At 41.2% G+C, this 17,104-nt stretch overlaps 1 protein-coding gene across 1 annotated transcript in view; it reads left to right on the top strand.

Moving 5' to 3' along the window:
- Nucleotides 1-17,104, top strand: part of Tmtc1 (transmembrane O-mannosyltransferase targeting cadherins 1) — a 208,037-nt gene that overhangs the window by 107,224 nt on the left and 83,709 nt on the right. The window contains exons 7-8 of the mRNA XM_034511599.2: nt 160-263; nt 13,059-13,248. Of these exons, the coding sequence (XP_034367490.1) occupies nt 160-263; nt 13,059-13,248 (294 nt within the window). The remainder of the gene's footprint in view (nt 1-159; nt 264-13,058; nt 13,249-17,104) is intronic.

Raw genomic sequence — 17,104 nt, 5'->3', positions numbered from 1 at the left:
TGTGATTTGGGGCCAGGGCTATACAGGCAGGGTTATCTATCATCTGTAAGGGGAGGGGACAGTTGGCTCTACTTCTTCATAGATGATTACAATGCTTGAACAAAGATGGTAGAGGTGTGTGTGGGTGGACATTTCATCAGGTCTTCTCATTCTTCCAAGGTGACTGTCATTTTGTACTTCCGCCTGTGGATAATGGGAGGAACTATGCCCCTCTTCTCAGAGCAGGACAACCCAGCTTCATTCTCGCCATACATCCTTACAAGGTCAGTGCATGTACATTCTGTAAACTTTATTTGGCACTAAGTTTTGTTGGATATTTTTATTGCCATAAATCATTTGTACAACATAACAGGTCTCATTGCAAATAGGTTCATATACATATCTTTTTGAGTGGCTTTTAAAACAAGCATTACAGAGCACAGCACAGAGATGTGTGCAGAGATTGGTTAGACAGCATAACCTAAAACCAAGAAAGGCTCAGAACAACAATCAGAAAAGGGTGATATTTGCAAAGATAGTGCTAACTGTGCCTTTTTACATCCTCAGAAATTCTAGAGATGTGGAATTAGGAAGTGGTGTTGATAAATACTCCTGGTGCACTGCCTTAAGATGTGATCACATTTACCAATTTAAATAGCTTCAGATTATATTCTCTGTAGTGTTTTACACATTAAAATATGTTTAATTATTTTCATAGTCAAATATGCTATAAATATCTTATGATGTTATATCATTTTAATGATAATTTTATGGATGTAACCTTTACTATTTTGGTGTATATATTTTCATAATATAATATGAAACATGGCAGGTCTTTTGTTTTCAGATAGGGTCTCACTATGTAATACTGGTTGACCTTGAACTTGAGATCTCTGCCTCAGCCTCCTAAATGCTAGGATGAGAAACAGGTGCCACCACCTTCAACTTAACGACAAATCTTAAAACTGAACTTGATGGGTCTATGATTTATAGTTTGGCTTATTGGTATTTCTTAGAAATTACAGAATTTTGGCCCCCAGTTTTATGTCAGGCATTAATCTGCCCTGTCAATTTAGTGTTCATGTTTTAATAAATATACTTCATTACTTGTTTTTGCTTGTATGGTGTTTCTTATGTTTTGTGAGATTTTTCTGTTTTTATTTTTAAATATCTATCTGTATATTTTATCTTTCGATACTGAAGTTCAGGTTGAAGCAAGTCAGCCTTCCCTTGAACCGCACAGCCTGCTCTGCTCTTCTTTTCTCATGCAGACCTTTTATTTTAGCATTCAAAAACAGTATCTTCCCAATCTGACATGTTTTTATAATAAATATTCTGTCAAAATTGTTTTTATTACTTTGATACCTGTGTCTGTTCATGATCTTGAATACCATTTCTTCAGCAGCTACCTTTTATCTTTAAGAGAAAACAGGACATCAGATCTTGTCTCTGCTTGGTGAATCCTCTGTCTTACTTAGGGTTATCGTTGCTATGAGGAGATACCATGACCACAGCAACTCTTATAGAGGACTCTGCTTGGTGAATCCTCTGTCTTACTTAGGGTTATCGTTGCTATGAGGAGATACCATGACCACAGCAACTCTTATAGAGGAAAATATCTCATTAGGGCTGGCTTATAAGTTCAGAGGTTTAGTCCTATTGTTATCATGGTGGGTAGCATGATGACATAGAGGCAGACATGGTGCTGGAGAGGTAGCTGAGAGTTCTACATCCAGACAGGCAGGCAGCTGGAAGAGAGAGAGAGCCACTGGGTTTTGACTTCATCTTCTGAAATCTCGAAGCCGACTCCTAGTGACACACTTCCTGCAACAAAGGTATATCTACTTCAACAAGGCCACACCTAACTAATAGTGCCTGTCCTTGGTGACTTAGCATTCAAATCTATGAGTCTATAGGAGCCATTTTTATTCAAACCACCACACCCACCACACTCACAACTTGGGGGTGATGTCCTTTAGTTGTGGGATGAGTTCAACTCCTTTATCCTTATGTGATTTCCAACCAAGCTGCTTGTATATGAATTGAAGCAACCACTCTCAGCTTCACAGTTCCATGTAGCTTACTTTATGAACTTAGTAGCACCTAAGCCAGGATGGAGAGATAAAACAAATGCTTAGGGGATGTGTAAAGAGAATATGCTCTCCAACTCTCCAGCTTTGTATTTCATTCATGTCTTATGCCACCAGCCAACCCCAGTATCTGGCTCAGGATCCTAGTGTCTGGATTCTACACTTGATCTCTGATCATGGCCTTTCTAGCTATACCATCCCAGTCACCTAAAGGGTGAGGCTGCATTTTGCTTCTGGTTGTTAGCCTAATGGCAACAGTCTCTGATGGAATCCCTGGCAAAATTAGGGCTTGGGCTAAATATTTGCCAGGTCTTGCCAGTTAGACCCAAGTAGTACAAGTAGATTTCTGTAAGATCTGATAGGCATTTCCATCTGTGTTTTCCATCCAACTTAGCTAGTTCAGTCTATACAAAGCTATGGGATAAAATATCTCAGCAACTCACCTGCACTTCCACCTTTTAGAGTTTTGAAACAGGGGTCACTTGGTAGCCCAGGCTATACTGAAACCCTTAACAATCCCCCTGCCCCCTTGTATTATTTAGATTACAAGCTTGTACTACCATTCCTGGCTACATTTTTTTTCATTTTAAATAATATATTTCTGTTCTTGAGTTTCAGACTTCAAGATCTCCCATATTAGTTATTTTTCATGATATTGAGACCAGAAATTCTGACAGAAACAGCTTAAGGGAGCAAAGGTTTGTTTTGGTTCATGCTCTCAGAGGATGGCTTGGTGGGGTAACTGAATCCACAGCTCTGGGAGCAAATGGTGGCTACCTAGAAGGTGGCAGAGAAAGGCCAGAAGCCAGGCCTGTGAGTTGCAAAGGCTCACCCCTAGCAACTACCTCTTAATGGTTCCACAACTTCCCAAAACAGCACTAGTGGCTGGGAACCAATGAGTGAGAGGGCAACATTTCAAGTTCAAACCATGACACAGCCCTTATGAGCTCACTTGACCTCGCCCTCCTGCAAGCTTGTCTTCAGTAGTTGCACTGGAAAGCAGAGCTTCCTAGATGAGGTTTTCCTGGCCTGGTCCAGCCCAAAGCCACTTCCTGTACTAGATTTGTAAACTTCGTTGGACTTTCACAGTTATCTTTTCTGCCATCTCAGAGTAATTATTATTATTTATTTTTAGGTTTTTTGAGACAGGGTTTCTCTGTGATGCTCTGGCTGTCCTGGAACTCACTCTGTAGACCAGGCTGGCCTCAAACTCAGAAATCCGCCTGCCTCTGCCTCCCAAGTGCTGGGATTAAAGGCGTGCACCACTACTGCCCGGCAATTATTTTCTTTTTAAAAACATATAAAGGTTTCTCCTCATCAGATGAGACTGTTCAGTTTCTCTCCATTTAGTAGTGTTTGTAGTTACTTTTTCCATGTTGTCTTTGAAAGTCCTGTGGCTTTATAGATACGTGTTCCCCATGTATTCAGCGCTTTCTTGTTTAGCTGAACTAAGACAAAAAAAAAAAAAAAAAAAAAAAAAAAAAAAAAACCATGGCATGATCAGCAGAAATCTAAAAAGAAATGTATCTAAAGTATAACAACATGACAGAAGCATCCAGGATGCTATTGGCTGTGATACAAGGCCCTGGCTCACTATAGTACATGTCATTGCTACTGACTATGTTACAACTCTGATCTTAGAACCTAATATAGGGAAACCTGGTAGGTGTGATTTCCTTCCCCTTAGGTAGTATTGTAATGTGCTTCTCTACTGTTATAAAACACCATGACCAAAAGCAACTTAGGGAGGAATGATTTATTTCATTTTAGAATTTACAGTCCAGGGCTGGAGAGATGGCTCAGTGGTTAAGTGCACTCACCCTGTCCAGAGCTCTTTCAGAGTTCTGGAGTTCTATTCCCAGCAACTACATGGTAGCTCACAACCATCTGTAATGGGATCTGATGCCCTCTTCTGGTGTGTCTGAAGACAACAACAGTGTACTCATATACATAAAATAAATACATCTTTTCAAAAAATTACAGTCCATCAGTGAGGGAAGCCTAGGCAAGAACTCAAGGCAGGAGCTTGGAGCAGATACCAAGGAGAAATGTTGCTTATTAGCTTGCTTCCCCTGGCTTGCTCAGCCTACTTTCTTATATAGCCTAGGCATACTTTTCTAATGATGGCACTGCCCACAGCAGGCTGGGATCCCCTATATCAATTAGTGATCAAGAAAGTACCCCACAGATAGGCTCATGTATCATTTCATTGGAGGCAATTCCTCAGTTGTTCATTTGCTCAGTCTTCAGTGAGACCATCTTCATTATGACCTCATGGTCTGCCTTGTTATAACTTGCTTCTGTGTCTCCTCACAGTTAGTTCTCAGATTGTGGTGCTCCATGCTATGCCCAGTTGGTATTTTTAGTGTTCCTGGTATTTAGAAGGTTGATGGTTTCCTGATATTTTTAGGATAAGGAGTCAGAGTTCTATCCATTGCTGCAGTCCTGACATTCTTCTCACCACTTCCCCATCCCTGTAATCCCACCATTCACTGTCCATAAACGTGTTTAGCTCCTGAAATCCAGCCTCATTAGTACCTCAGTTTGTGTTTATTCTTTCCAGCCCTGTAGTACCCGCTGCTCCATTCTGTGACCACTGTTTCTTCTCTAAGACCTTGTGTGAGGCTTCTTCATCCTGGTGGCTGCCCCATTGCCTTATGATACACTTTATTGTGGACTGTTTGTTGATTTCCCTTTACTCTATAGATGGGAATTTTTTATTTTTGTTTGTTGAGACACAGTTTCACTATGTACCCTTGGTTGTCCTGGAACTTGCTCTGTAGACCAGTCTAACCTTGAACTCATAAAGATCCATCTGCCTCTGCTGCTGCTTCCAAGTACTAGGACTGAAGACTTGTGTCATCATGTCCTGTTATAAGATGGGGATTTCTTCAGGTTTGAGAGCCTGTCTTAAAGTCCTTGCACTGACTCACATGAGAACATACAGGAAAGGCCATCACTATGGAACTGTTAACACCATCCTAGGTTTTTCCCCTTGGAGACCGAAAAGAAAATCACAGATGTTTCTCCTGGAGCTCGAAATTCCTGCTTTGTAAGATGGATCTTGTTCTCATGGGTATCTCCCATCAAGAAAAGATGATCAAGAAAATCCTTGACTCCTCCATGTTACCCACATTTCTGTTCCCTCTCTGTGCCAACTATGTAAGCAGACATAGACCTTTTATGCTAATATCTTCACAGATACTAGTCATAAAAACCATTTGTTCCTAAACTTTACCAAAATCTTGGGACAAAACAACAGGTCTGTGTTGTAGGTTCATAACACAAGTAACTTAGGTTGTGATCCTACATAGAATCTTTCAGCAGCTCTTCCCTGGAAAACTCTCATTGGCTTTATTTTTATTTTTTTTTTTTTTTTTTTGAGACAGGATCTCATTCAGATCCACCTGCCATCCTTCTGCGTGCTAGATTAAAGGCCCTGAGCCTTGTCAATTCCATGGGCTTTTACTTACCTACTTACTGACTCTTGCCTCAGTTCTTTGCTTATCTTCAACTTCCCCCCACTCCTGTTTCTCTTCCTAATACATTCCTGATAGTCCCAAGATGTACAGGCAAGCTAATTATCTCTGATTCCATCTACATATCACCAAGGTGAAACTAGGCTATGGATCCTACTGCCTTTACAGCTCTGGGCTGTGAATGGCTTGCATTTTATAGTTGTGTCAGCTAGAATAGCTGAGTCGGTTTGGCAGAGGAAAAGGAAGCTGGTGGAGCTTACACCTCTCACAGTAAAGCTCTCAAATTCGTATCACAAAAGTGAGTGGGAACAAAATGAGATCCGTCCTTATAATAAGATACTTTATGACTCAGTTTCATAAATTGGAACTTGCTCTGTAGACCAATCTAACCTTGAATTCATAAAGATCCATCTGCCTCTGCTATTGCTTCCAAGTACTGGAACTGAAGACTTGTATCATCATGTCCTGTTTCCAGCCTCTCTCTTTGTCCCTGATCTACTAATGCTGTGCTGTTTTGAAATTTGTCATGGATAGAGTATCAATACAGCCATCATTATTTCTATATTAAGAAAAAAAATCACTACAACATGTTTATGACACTTGCCACCCCAGAGTTGCCGATTCTGTAACAGCATCAAGTGTTCAGTCTACCACACTGGCTCCTGTTTCAGCTTTCAGAGACCATCACCTTTGCCCATACCAGAAGTTATTTGCCCCACCTATTAGAGGGCTAGAAGTGCAGTGTTTCCAATGTGCTTTGGAGAACTACCTATCAGAAATGCCTGATAGAACCCATGGTTGTGTTTGCTTTTAAAATGATGATTGATAACACAGTTAAAAGAATTGTTTCATTCAGTTTGAGGTCTAAGTTTTTAAGAAACAACTCTTATCAAATATTTTTCTATTAGTGAATGTTTTCAGTTGCATGAACCACAAGAAAAGAACTCCTTGCCTATCAATATCTACACAGACACTCGTCCATTCAGTTAACCCACAGCACCAGTTATTGAGTCTAAGTCCAAGCTATCCCCTGCCCCTCCAATTTAAATTTGATATTAAAATACTGTCATTCAACCACATAATCCATGCCTGTCTTCTTACCACCAACACAGTGTAAACACCCTTATGGAAAGTAGGGCCAGAGCTTATCACCTTCAGCACCTAAGACATGCACAGAGAATCAGTTAAAATTGGCTGAATTCAAGAGAAGGCTTCCTATTAATTGAGAAAGGCAATGTAGGAAGTGGCATCCTTAGGCTGTTTCTGGAGATGATACTGAGTAGATTGTGTCTGCACAGCCTTGTTGTTCCTAGGGCACAGGACCCTGGAAAGTCTACTGAAGCAAGAATGGAACAATTTGGGAACTGCGAGGTTAAGAGTAAGCAGCTACTATAGAGGAGCAGTGTGGGGAGCCGACAGAAGGTGGCTATCATCCTTGCAGCCATTTTGAGCCATATACCTTGGCAAGAGACTTGATTACATCAGCCTACAACAGCTGAGCACACTCTGATAACATCTTGGTTTAGATACCCAGGATCTTTCCTTGGGTGTGTGAGATTAAAGGTGTGCGACTTAAGGGCATGACTTAGAGATCAGATTTAGAGACAAGGCCTAAGGGCATGATTAAAGGTGTGACTTAGAGGTGTGGCTTAGAAGTGAGACATATAAAAGGCGAGAGGCAGACAGAAGAAATGAGGGTGGTACAATTAGGAGTACAACTTGGAACTAGGAATTAGGTTAGAGAGTACAACTTACAGTGCAGCTTGGAGTAGAAATTAGGCATTAGGACAGTACAATTTGGAGTACAACTTGCAGCAGATTATTAGACATTAGGCACTTAGCACTTGGAAGAAGAAACTTGGAACTTGGAAGCACTAGGAACTAGGGACTAGGAACTCAAGACTTGGGACTTGGAGAGAAGAAGAGAGACTGAAGAATAAACAGGATTGAATCACACTCTGTCTGGTCTCCATTCCTCGAGTCCTCACTCTGTCTCTTGCTGAACCCTGACTCGAGGACCTGAGCAGCTTGGGGCAGTGCAGGCTCTAACAACTTAGCCCCCAAGGCTTTTGGCAGTTTGGGTCCCAACATTGACAGAGCGGCTCTCAACATTTCTGGCTCTCAAGTGTGGGGCAGCTCGGGCTGCAACAGAGCAGAAAAGATCATCAAAACCCACAACCCTAATTTCCAAACCTGGTGGATCCAGGTAGAGTCCACAGGGTCAAGTGGCCAATGGTTAGGAATATTAACATCAACTTCAACTGAGTTCATAGCAGTAGTATCCTTAAGAGTCATGACAAAATCAGCACAGATGTCCACTTACTGCAAGCTGCATCAGTTGGAGGGGAGTCGTTTAGCAGAGAAGAATGGATGAAGTTCCACAGGTAAAGAGGAGAAGGAGTCCAGCAGCACATTCTTTACACAAAACAAGCACGAGCTACTACTGTGTTTATTCCTGAGTCCTAGTCAAGGAAGTGTGTTGGGTTCATCCTCCTTCAAAGACAGAAAGATACCATTACCGAAGTACACAGAAAGGATGAGCTTCTTGGAGTAAAGTCCTACCAAACAGCCTCAAATGAAACTGTGTGCCTCTGGAAACCAAATTCTTTATATTTTTGTGAGGAAAAAAACCTATAACGATTTAAAGGCAGAGTGTGTTTTTGAAGATAGGGCCTCTTACTCTAGCCCTGGCTGTCCTGATGCTCACAGTGGGTTAGGTCCACTTATACTCAATAGATAAGACAGTCCCTCAAATTATACTCACAGACCATCCTGATCTGGGCAACTTCTCAATTGAGGCTTCTCCTTTTCAGATGACTCTAGATTTTATCAAGTTGATTAGGCTAACCATGATAGTCACTCAGGCTGGTCTTAAATTTGCTGTGATCTTCCTGCTTCAGCCTCCCAAGTTCTGGAGTTATAAGCATGAGCTGCCACATCTAGGTGTGACACTCCTTCAGCCATTTCTGGGTTTTCAATAAAAATGAATCACTAAATTGTTTACGTTGAACTTCTAATTCTCCGTGTTACACATTCTGTCTTGTTGGCAAAACATTTTAGTGTTTTCCGTCTTGTTAACAGGATTTATAGTAGAAAGGTGGTAAATAATTCATTTTGTTTTTGCTCTTACTTTAAAAAAGAAAGAAAAGAAAAAAACCCAGCAGGGCAGAAATATTGTACAGGCTATTTTGTTTCTGAATTTTTAGCAGTTTGAATGTAATTCATAGAGACGGAGTTAAAAAGAAACCCTGTAATTGTTGATCACAGCTCAAATAGCCCTCCCTAAAAGATAATTAGCTTTTGGAGTGATTCCAAATGGCTTCTTTGTTGCTTATATTTGCAAAGCATTTTCCACTGTTATGTCCATATCTTAGAAAGTACTTAAAGAGTTTGCTAGCTAGCTGGGTGATCTGAATCATACAAACTAGAAAGCAGTGACCGTGTCTGGTCTGTGATTTACTCTGTTCTCATTGAAATTGTAACTTAAAAAAAAAAAAAAAAACATGCATCTTAATTTTCTTTTAGTTGGTACAACATTGCAGTTCCAGAAAATAGGCAAGTAGAGGAAACTTGCAGGGCAGAGTGAACATATGGACTTCGCAAAAAACCCTGCGTGAGTTACCAGAGAGTCCATGGGCCAGATGTAGCTAGAAGTAAAATAGAGCAGTTTTGTCACCTCTCTTCTATTCAGGGTTTTATCATGAAAGAGACCAAGTACACACAGAAGTAGAGAAGGTGGCATATGCACACCCACACACTCATTCAGTTTCAACACTTAAAATCCTCAGCCATCTGGTTCATTCAGTACCCCTCCTCTCTTCTTCCCCTCTGTGCCTGGTCAGTTATTTTGAAGCAAATCCTAAATCACGATTTTGATATTTAGTTTATTTCGCATGGTAGTTTTGCATCATGTAATTTTATCACCTTTAAATTTTGATGAGCTTCTGTATCCAGCCCTATTATCCGTTAATATTATATTTTTCCAACTATGTAATAGTTGTTTAGTTTAATAGTGGTTTCCTTGAATTAGCCTCTTTCTTGGTTACTTTTTTCTAGCACTGTGATAAAACTTCCTGACAAACGCAACTTAAGGAAGAGTTTATTTTAGCTCAGAGCTTCTGGGGACAGCCCATTACACTGAGGAAGAAATGACAGCAAGAACTAAGGGCAGCCAATCAAACTAGAGGCAGATAGCTGAACTTTCCTGCTCAGCTAAAATTCTCCTTTTTATTTAGTCCAGGACTTCGTCTCAGCAAATGCTGACACCTGCTATTAGGTTGGGTCTTCCCACTTCAGTTAACCTCATTAGGATAATCTTATAAGGTACACCAAAGGGCTAATCTAATCTAAATATTCCTCACAGATATGCCTGGAGGCCTGTCTCTTAGGTGATTTTAGATCTTGTCAAATCGACAATCAGCACAACCCTCCCAGTATCTAAATAGAATGCCCTGTGGTATGTCTCGTAGGCCATTCTTAACTTAATGTCCTCCGTTACCATTACCATGTGCTTGTTTAAGAAAATAGCTCATTAGTTTAGTGATTTCTCCCACATCCTGGATGGACATTGTGTCCCTGACCATGGAACACATTCTGTTTGGTTCTTGAATGCATTCTGTAGTAGCAGTTGGTTTTAGAACTAGTTCAAATTCAAGGACAAGACAATTTCATTATAGTGTGAATGTCTAACAGGAATATTAAGTTTTCTGCCTCTCTTTATGACATTAATATTAATTAGTGAGCTCTGTGTACCTGATTTGTTTGTTGTTTGAGATAGGGTCTCACTCAGTAGGTACTCTAGCCTGGCCTCTGACTCATGGCTCTCTCTTTGCCTCAGCCTCTGCTGAGTCATTTATTTCAAGCAGAAAATATTTTAAGTAAGTTTAAGAGGTGGGTGTGAATGACAACTGCCTTGTCTGTGAAATATGTGGCTCAGCTTCCACCAGTCAAGCCATGCAGAGATTTTCCACTGAAATGAAGGGAGGGGCATCTTGCTCCCATGCATGGAAAGTAGCCCACAGTAATGCCACTGGTTTGCGTGAGGTGGCATTCTCAGGTGACAGCACATAAACCCAAGACCAGAAAGAAGTCAGTCCTTATTTACTAATTGTTCATTAGCACTTTATTAAAAATTACAAGAGACGAGAGTGGTGGAAAATACCATGGATGCAGTCCCATTCCTGCCTGTCTCTGAGTCTGAGAGTCAGCACAGGGTAGCCTTCCTCACTGAAATGGTGGTTTCTCTCTGCAAAGTCAGAGGGAGCGGAGGTGATGGAAAATATCAGCTTGAATTATCTGAAGCCCGGAGTAACCAGACCTCATGTTGATGGGTTTCAGGCTAAATTAATACTCAGCATGAAACTTGTGTTAGCTAATTCTCTTGCTGTGAGGAAAGTACCAATCAAGAAAAACTTAGGAAGGAAACAAGGTAGGGTTTATTGTGGTTCACACTTTAAGGGTATACTGAAGCATGTTGGGAAAGGCATGGTAGCAGCATTGTTGGGCAACTGGTAATATTGTTGTCATAATCAGGGATCAAAGAGAGATATGGCTGCTCAGTCTAATACCCCAGCCCATAGAATGGTGCTTCCCAAATTCAAGACGAGTCTTACCATATCATTTCAATCCCTCTGGAATGTTTTTGCAGACACATCCACAAGCATGACTGCTAGGTGATTGTAAATTCTGTCAAGATGATCCTCTGTGTTAACTGTCACAGGAGGTAACAGAAATTCTGCGCTGGCTCCTGGGCCAATCTGAGAATCCTCCTGTGGGGAGGGCTTCTCTTTAGGCCCTATATTCTAAACATTCTTCTCACTTTTTCTGTCCTTTTCACACTATATAATTTGCATTATTGTATTATGTAGTCCTGGGAGACAAGGTGTAACCTATCTCTAGTTAATTGAATATGTAATGTCATAGACATTATATGGACTAGGTTGTCCATCACTTAAAGTGGTGAAAACAGGTTTTACTCAGTAACTGTTGGCAATAGGAGGAAGATTCTGAAGCTGTTTGATTTATATGGAAGTGTCAGCTTTATCTATTTGCTGGCAGTTAATTAGCCTTTCTCATTGGTTGAAGTTGAAGCATGGCTCTTAGATATTGGAGAATGATAATTCTGGGTTTGTTTGTTTGTTTGTTTGTTTAACATCGGCATGTGTGCATTTGTGTGTGCCTATGAGAGTATAGGAATGCATGTGTGTTTAGAGGCCAGAAATCAACCTCTAACCTCAGAAACGTTGTCCACCTCCATTGAGATGGGGTCTTTCACTGGCCTGGAAGTCACTAAGTAGATTTTGTTGGCTGCCATAGAGCTCTGGTGACTGCCTGTTTCTTCCTCACCAGCTGATATCAGAGGAGCTTGTCACCATGCTTGGCCTTTTAAAGCAGACTCTGGAGTTCAGATTCAGTCATCATGCTTGTGTGTTGGGGATTCTTCCTGCTAAGCTGTCATCTTTGCTCTGGTTCTTAGTTGTAAGGTATATGAAGTCACGATCCTAAACCCTCTTTTATACACATTCTAGGAGGGATGCCTAGAGAGGCCTATTAGGTGTTGGCTAAAGAAAGAATTCTCTTCTTAGCCTTGCAGTTACTCAGGCAAGCATTTTAATGCAGGTTGGAATGGGCAGATCATCTTGGGATGTGGCTCTGTAGAGCTAGAAGCCTTGTGGCAGTTGCTTACCTCCTCGTGCAGAGAGTTGGCTGGATCTGTTCTGTGCTGAGAGCCCTGAAATTCTCAAGGACCTTCAATATTGCTTAATGACTATGTAGGCTGTGAGTTCAGATAAATTCACTTTTCTCTAATCCCAAAGATGCTTGAGTGGAATGCCATCTACTTCACCTTAAAGCCCTGTCCTAGGCAGGGAGTGGGGATGAAAACCCACCCACTACCTTCCTCCCATGATGTCCTCTACCCTAACAACTGTGAATAAGAGATTTGATCTCTCTACCACAAATACTTTACTTTCTGAAATAGTTAAGTCTGGATCAATCTGCTATCAAAATGATGAGATCTTTTAAAATGTATTACAGATTCTGGACAATAGCAAGATGAGGCAGTCTAAGAAACAGAGTCTCCTACAAAGCAAGAATGTGTTTACCATTTACTGTCATCAGGAATTCCTTCATTGACTTTACCCCAGGTTCTGTATTTACTTGTGTGATAAACTACTATGTCTTATTTGCCTTCTGTTGAAGTCAGCACCCAACATGGTGGTTAGAAGCTTGGGAGGCAGAGGCAGGCGGATTTCTGAGTTCGAGGCCAGCCTGGTCTATAGAGTGAGTTTCAGGACAGCCAGGGCTACACAGAGAAACCCTGTCTCGAAAAACAAAAACAAAAACAAAAACAAAAACAAGCTATGAGATAAGTTCCTAGATCAGTTTAATGGATGGTTTGACATCTTTCCCTGTCTTCCTCTACCAGAACGCCAACAGAGCAGATAGAACTGTGGTAAGCAAGTGTTTGTAAAATGTGGGAAGTTGTATTTCAAAACTGTTCTCTTCGTAGGTTCCTTACCTATTCCTACCTCCTGGCCTTCAATGTATGGCTTCTGCTGGCACCCATCACCCTGTGCTACGACTGGCAAGTGGGCAGTATCCCTCTGGTGGAGACCATATGGGATGTGAGGAACCTTGCTACCATCCTTCTGGCAGTGGTGATGGCCTTACTGAGCCTGCACTGTGTGGCAGCCTTCAAGGTAATCTCTAAGAGTGAATAGATTCGCATAGTTGAAGACATACCATATCTGGTTTTGCTGCTTCTTTTTTTAATGAGGGTCTAGGTCAAAATCAGGTGCATCTTACTCAGAAAACTTTGCAAGTTAAGTTTTTCTAATAGGTAATATACATTTAAGTCTTTAGCAGGGCTAATAGACCATGCTAACCTTAATTTTACGATGTCTTTATTTAAAAGATTTACTTTTATGTATCTCTATGTGGTTGTACCATGTGAGTACAGGTACCTGTGGTGGCCAGAAAAAGGTGGCAGATCCCATGGGGCTAGAGTTATAGATGTTTGTGAACCGGCCAACTGGGTGCTGAGAACCTAACTCTACTCTGGCAGGTTAGCCACTGAGCCACCTCTCCACCTCTGCATAGTTTTTTGATAATGTCTAGATACTTTATAAAAATAAAAGTTCCCTCCTGGTATGGTTGACTAATATTTGAAGGAATGTATTTTATACAATGTCATAATAAATGAAATATTAATAAGTAATACATTTACAAATGTTTAAGATATGATTGAGACTTCATATCCATTTAATTATATTAGATGGTTTGTTCTCCAGTTAGAAAAATATAAAATTGAACAAAATTATTAAATTAAATCATTTGAAAAGGTGATCAAAAGTAGACGAAACTAGAAAATGTTGATTGAGAAATTGCTACCACACTGATTGATGAAACATCTCTCACCTGGGGTGTCCTCACCTTCCAACCACAAGTTTCCTGATTGCAAGTAGTTGATTGGATGTTGGAGTAAAGTGAATGCAGTTACAATTTTTGTTTGTTCAGTGTTTTGAGATGGACTCCTGCAGCTCAGACTGTCCTTGAACTCCATTTGTATCTGAGGATGACCTTGATCTTCTGATCCTCCTGCTTCCATATCCTAAATTCTGGGATTATAGGCAAATGTGATCATACCTTGCTAGCAGCTAGAATTTAATGGGGAGATTTTGTAACTTAGCTGGACAGAGCTTCCCAAAAGCCTCTCTGTGCATTCATGGTGACTGCTAAGCCATTTTATGTGTACATGAAACTCTTTGGAGTGTGAGACTTGTTTGGGGCAAGTCTGAATGAATTCTTCCCATGCAAACAGGTTCAGCAGTGGAGGGCAGACATTCACTAGTGAGAATTAGCTTTGTATAATTTTTGTTCAAATCATTGACTGCCACACAACCATCCAGGCACAGCTGAGATACCCAGAAACCCACACAGAAACCACAAGTAAAACAAAGAAACAATAACAATAATTTTAAAGTTCTGACCAAAAATCATAGCACTCTCAAAAAATACAGGGCTGGGAGATAACTCAGTTGTTACAGTACCTTCCAAGAAAGTATGAAGACCTGGTTTCTGTGTGACAGATATGTCTATCTCAGTATCCTGCTGGTTTCCTCAAGGTCAGAACAAATCACAGGCTCAAGTTCTGAGACCTGGAAAACAAGCCTAGTCCTCAGGTCCGAGGGAGGTGGCATTGTAACCTACGGCACTGGAGCAGTGCAGGTAGCTGTAATGTGGGCTCCCTGGAGGCCTACCATGGGAAGGTAGCCACTGCACTTGCTCACCTGAAGACATGGCTTCATTCATTCCTGGGACTTCCTTTAGCTCCCCGCCTTACTTTGCCCTTACTAGCTCACATCACAGTCCTCATTTCTCTACTCCCCAAGTAGTAGACACCTGGTGTGCAGAGATTCCCCCCTTTTAAGTAAGACTCCCATACTCTTAACAATGAGGCAAGGCCAGAGTAAGAGCCACTGGTGGAAAGTGGTTATCTGCAGATGGACAGCCCAACCTTGTTGAGAATAGGATTCAGAGCATCCAAGTGGATACACCACCCCGCAGACAGACAGACAAAAGAAGGAACACCTTGTTGTTGCATTTCCCTGTTTTAAGATATTGAAATTTTGTTGCCCATGTGATCTGTCACAGCTTTATCCTCGAGGCATAAATTAGCCAACCCTGTGGTACAAAATTGTTCTACCATAGACCAGTGTACATGAACCTACTAGTCACTTGTGTGTGCTCTCCTTCAACACCCTACCTGCACCTTGCTGTAAGGCCAGACCAGAGCACTCCATGCCTTCTGACACAGCACAGTAGTCCTCACAGGGGAGCACTGAACACATACTAACTGTTTGCAGAGTCTGGTCGTTGTCATAGTCTCCATCATCCTGACATTTTCACAGTTCAACTCCTGAAGTACAAAGGGCTCCTGTGTACAGATAGCAGAGTTAAAACAAAGACAGTCACTGACTGCTTCTTTTGTCTCTGTAGCTCAAGACCCATGCTTACTCTAACAGTCAAATGTATATAAAATTATTGTTACTTATAAATATCAACCTTCTCCTTCACCCCTCCCCAGCTATCTTTATTTCCAATAACAGAAAACATCTTTTAAGTTCTTGAAGTATTCACAAAGTATCCTTGGGCCCATAGTCTGGATATATATCATGGCTCAGCTGTGGTAGTGAGGGTGAGGCTACCTCCTCACATCTGGACAGGTCAGAAAGCAGAAATGGGACAGGAAAATTAGCCAAGGCCCTCCACTCTGCAAATCACTTCCTCCAGCTGGACTCTGCTTCCCAGAATAATACTATCAGCTATGTTCAAACACTTAAACATGCTCGTGACATTCCCCATTCAAATCATATAACAAAGACCACCAGAGAAATATGCAGAGTCTTTGTGTTCAGATGCCACAGAAAGGCAGGGGTGAACTCACTAGTTTACCTGTATGAAGGTGCAGTAAAGAAAATGCCAACATGACTGCTCCATGGTATGGTTAAAGGAAAGGTGTGTGTGTGTGTGTAAGATAGAAAATATCCAGAGGCATCTGGAAGAGTCCAGAGCAGAGAGAAATGAAAGCAGACTGGACATGGCCAGGACTACATTCAAGAGAATAGAGGAGAAGATATCATAGTGCAGAAAGAGAGAAGGCAAGGGATAGAGGGAGAGAAAGAGAGGCGGGGGTGGGGGAGAATATCAACATAGTGTGAATAGTGAGATAACCAGAGAGAAGAGAACAGTAAGAGAGTATGCAGTGAGAACAACCAAGAGAGTATAAAAAGAGCAGAGCAGGCTCTGAGATGAGACAGGCAAGTATGTTATTGTGGACTTTGAAGTGTATGACAAGTCTGTGTGAATAGTGACTGAGGGAGCCTGGAGGCCAGCAGGGCTTTGACATGCAGCCACATGTACATGTCAGTGGAGCCATGTGTTTCTTCTGCCAGAGGGAAAGGAAATGATTTCTTTTGGTAAATAGGAACCAACTTCACAAGTTTCTGAAGAATGCTGGCTTTTATCTAACCACCAGAAATCCTACTATAGTCCAGTTTGAGCTCATTTTTAGATGTATACACAGCCTGAGAGACCTAACATTAACCAGTTATCCCTGGTAGTTGTAGCTGAATGTTAATGAAGAGCTGGAAGAGAATAAAATATGCACAGATGGGAGCTGGACTCACCAACCACTTTCATGGTCTTTAAACCTATAAGATAATATGTCTTTCAAAGTACTTGAAAGCCATCTTTTTATTCAGTGGCTATCCAAATACCAGAGGCCAATAGTCAAGCCTTCCCACAGCTTTTTTGTGTTGGGGGTGATGGCTATGTCACCTGGAAAGCTCCTTTCCCCTCCTTCCTCTGCAGTCAAAACTACAAATCATATTTCCAGTGTCCTGTGTGATATGGTCTGCTTGTTCCTAGACTCTCTGCAATGCTGTTGATTTGGGCCTACAGGAGTTTTTCCACATCATTAAAATAATTTTTTTTTATTCTTTGCCTTCATGGGGCAATCACATTGGCACAAATCACACTATTTAATAAGCAAAG

The sequence above is a fragment of the Arvicanthis niloticus genome, chromosome 9 (genome assembly GCF_011762505.2).
Source record: "Arvicanthis niloticus isolate mArvNil1 chromosome 9, mArvNil1.pat.X, whole genome shotgun sequence".
Classification (NCBI taxonomy): Eukaryota; Metazoa; Chordata; class Mammalia; order Rodentia; family Muridae; genus Arvicanthis; species Arvicanthis niloticus.
This window is presented reverse-complemented; position numbering and strand designations above follow the sequence as displayed.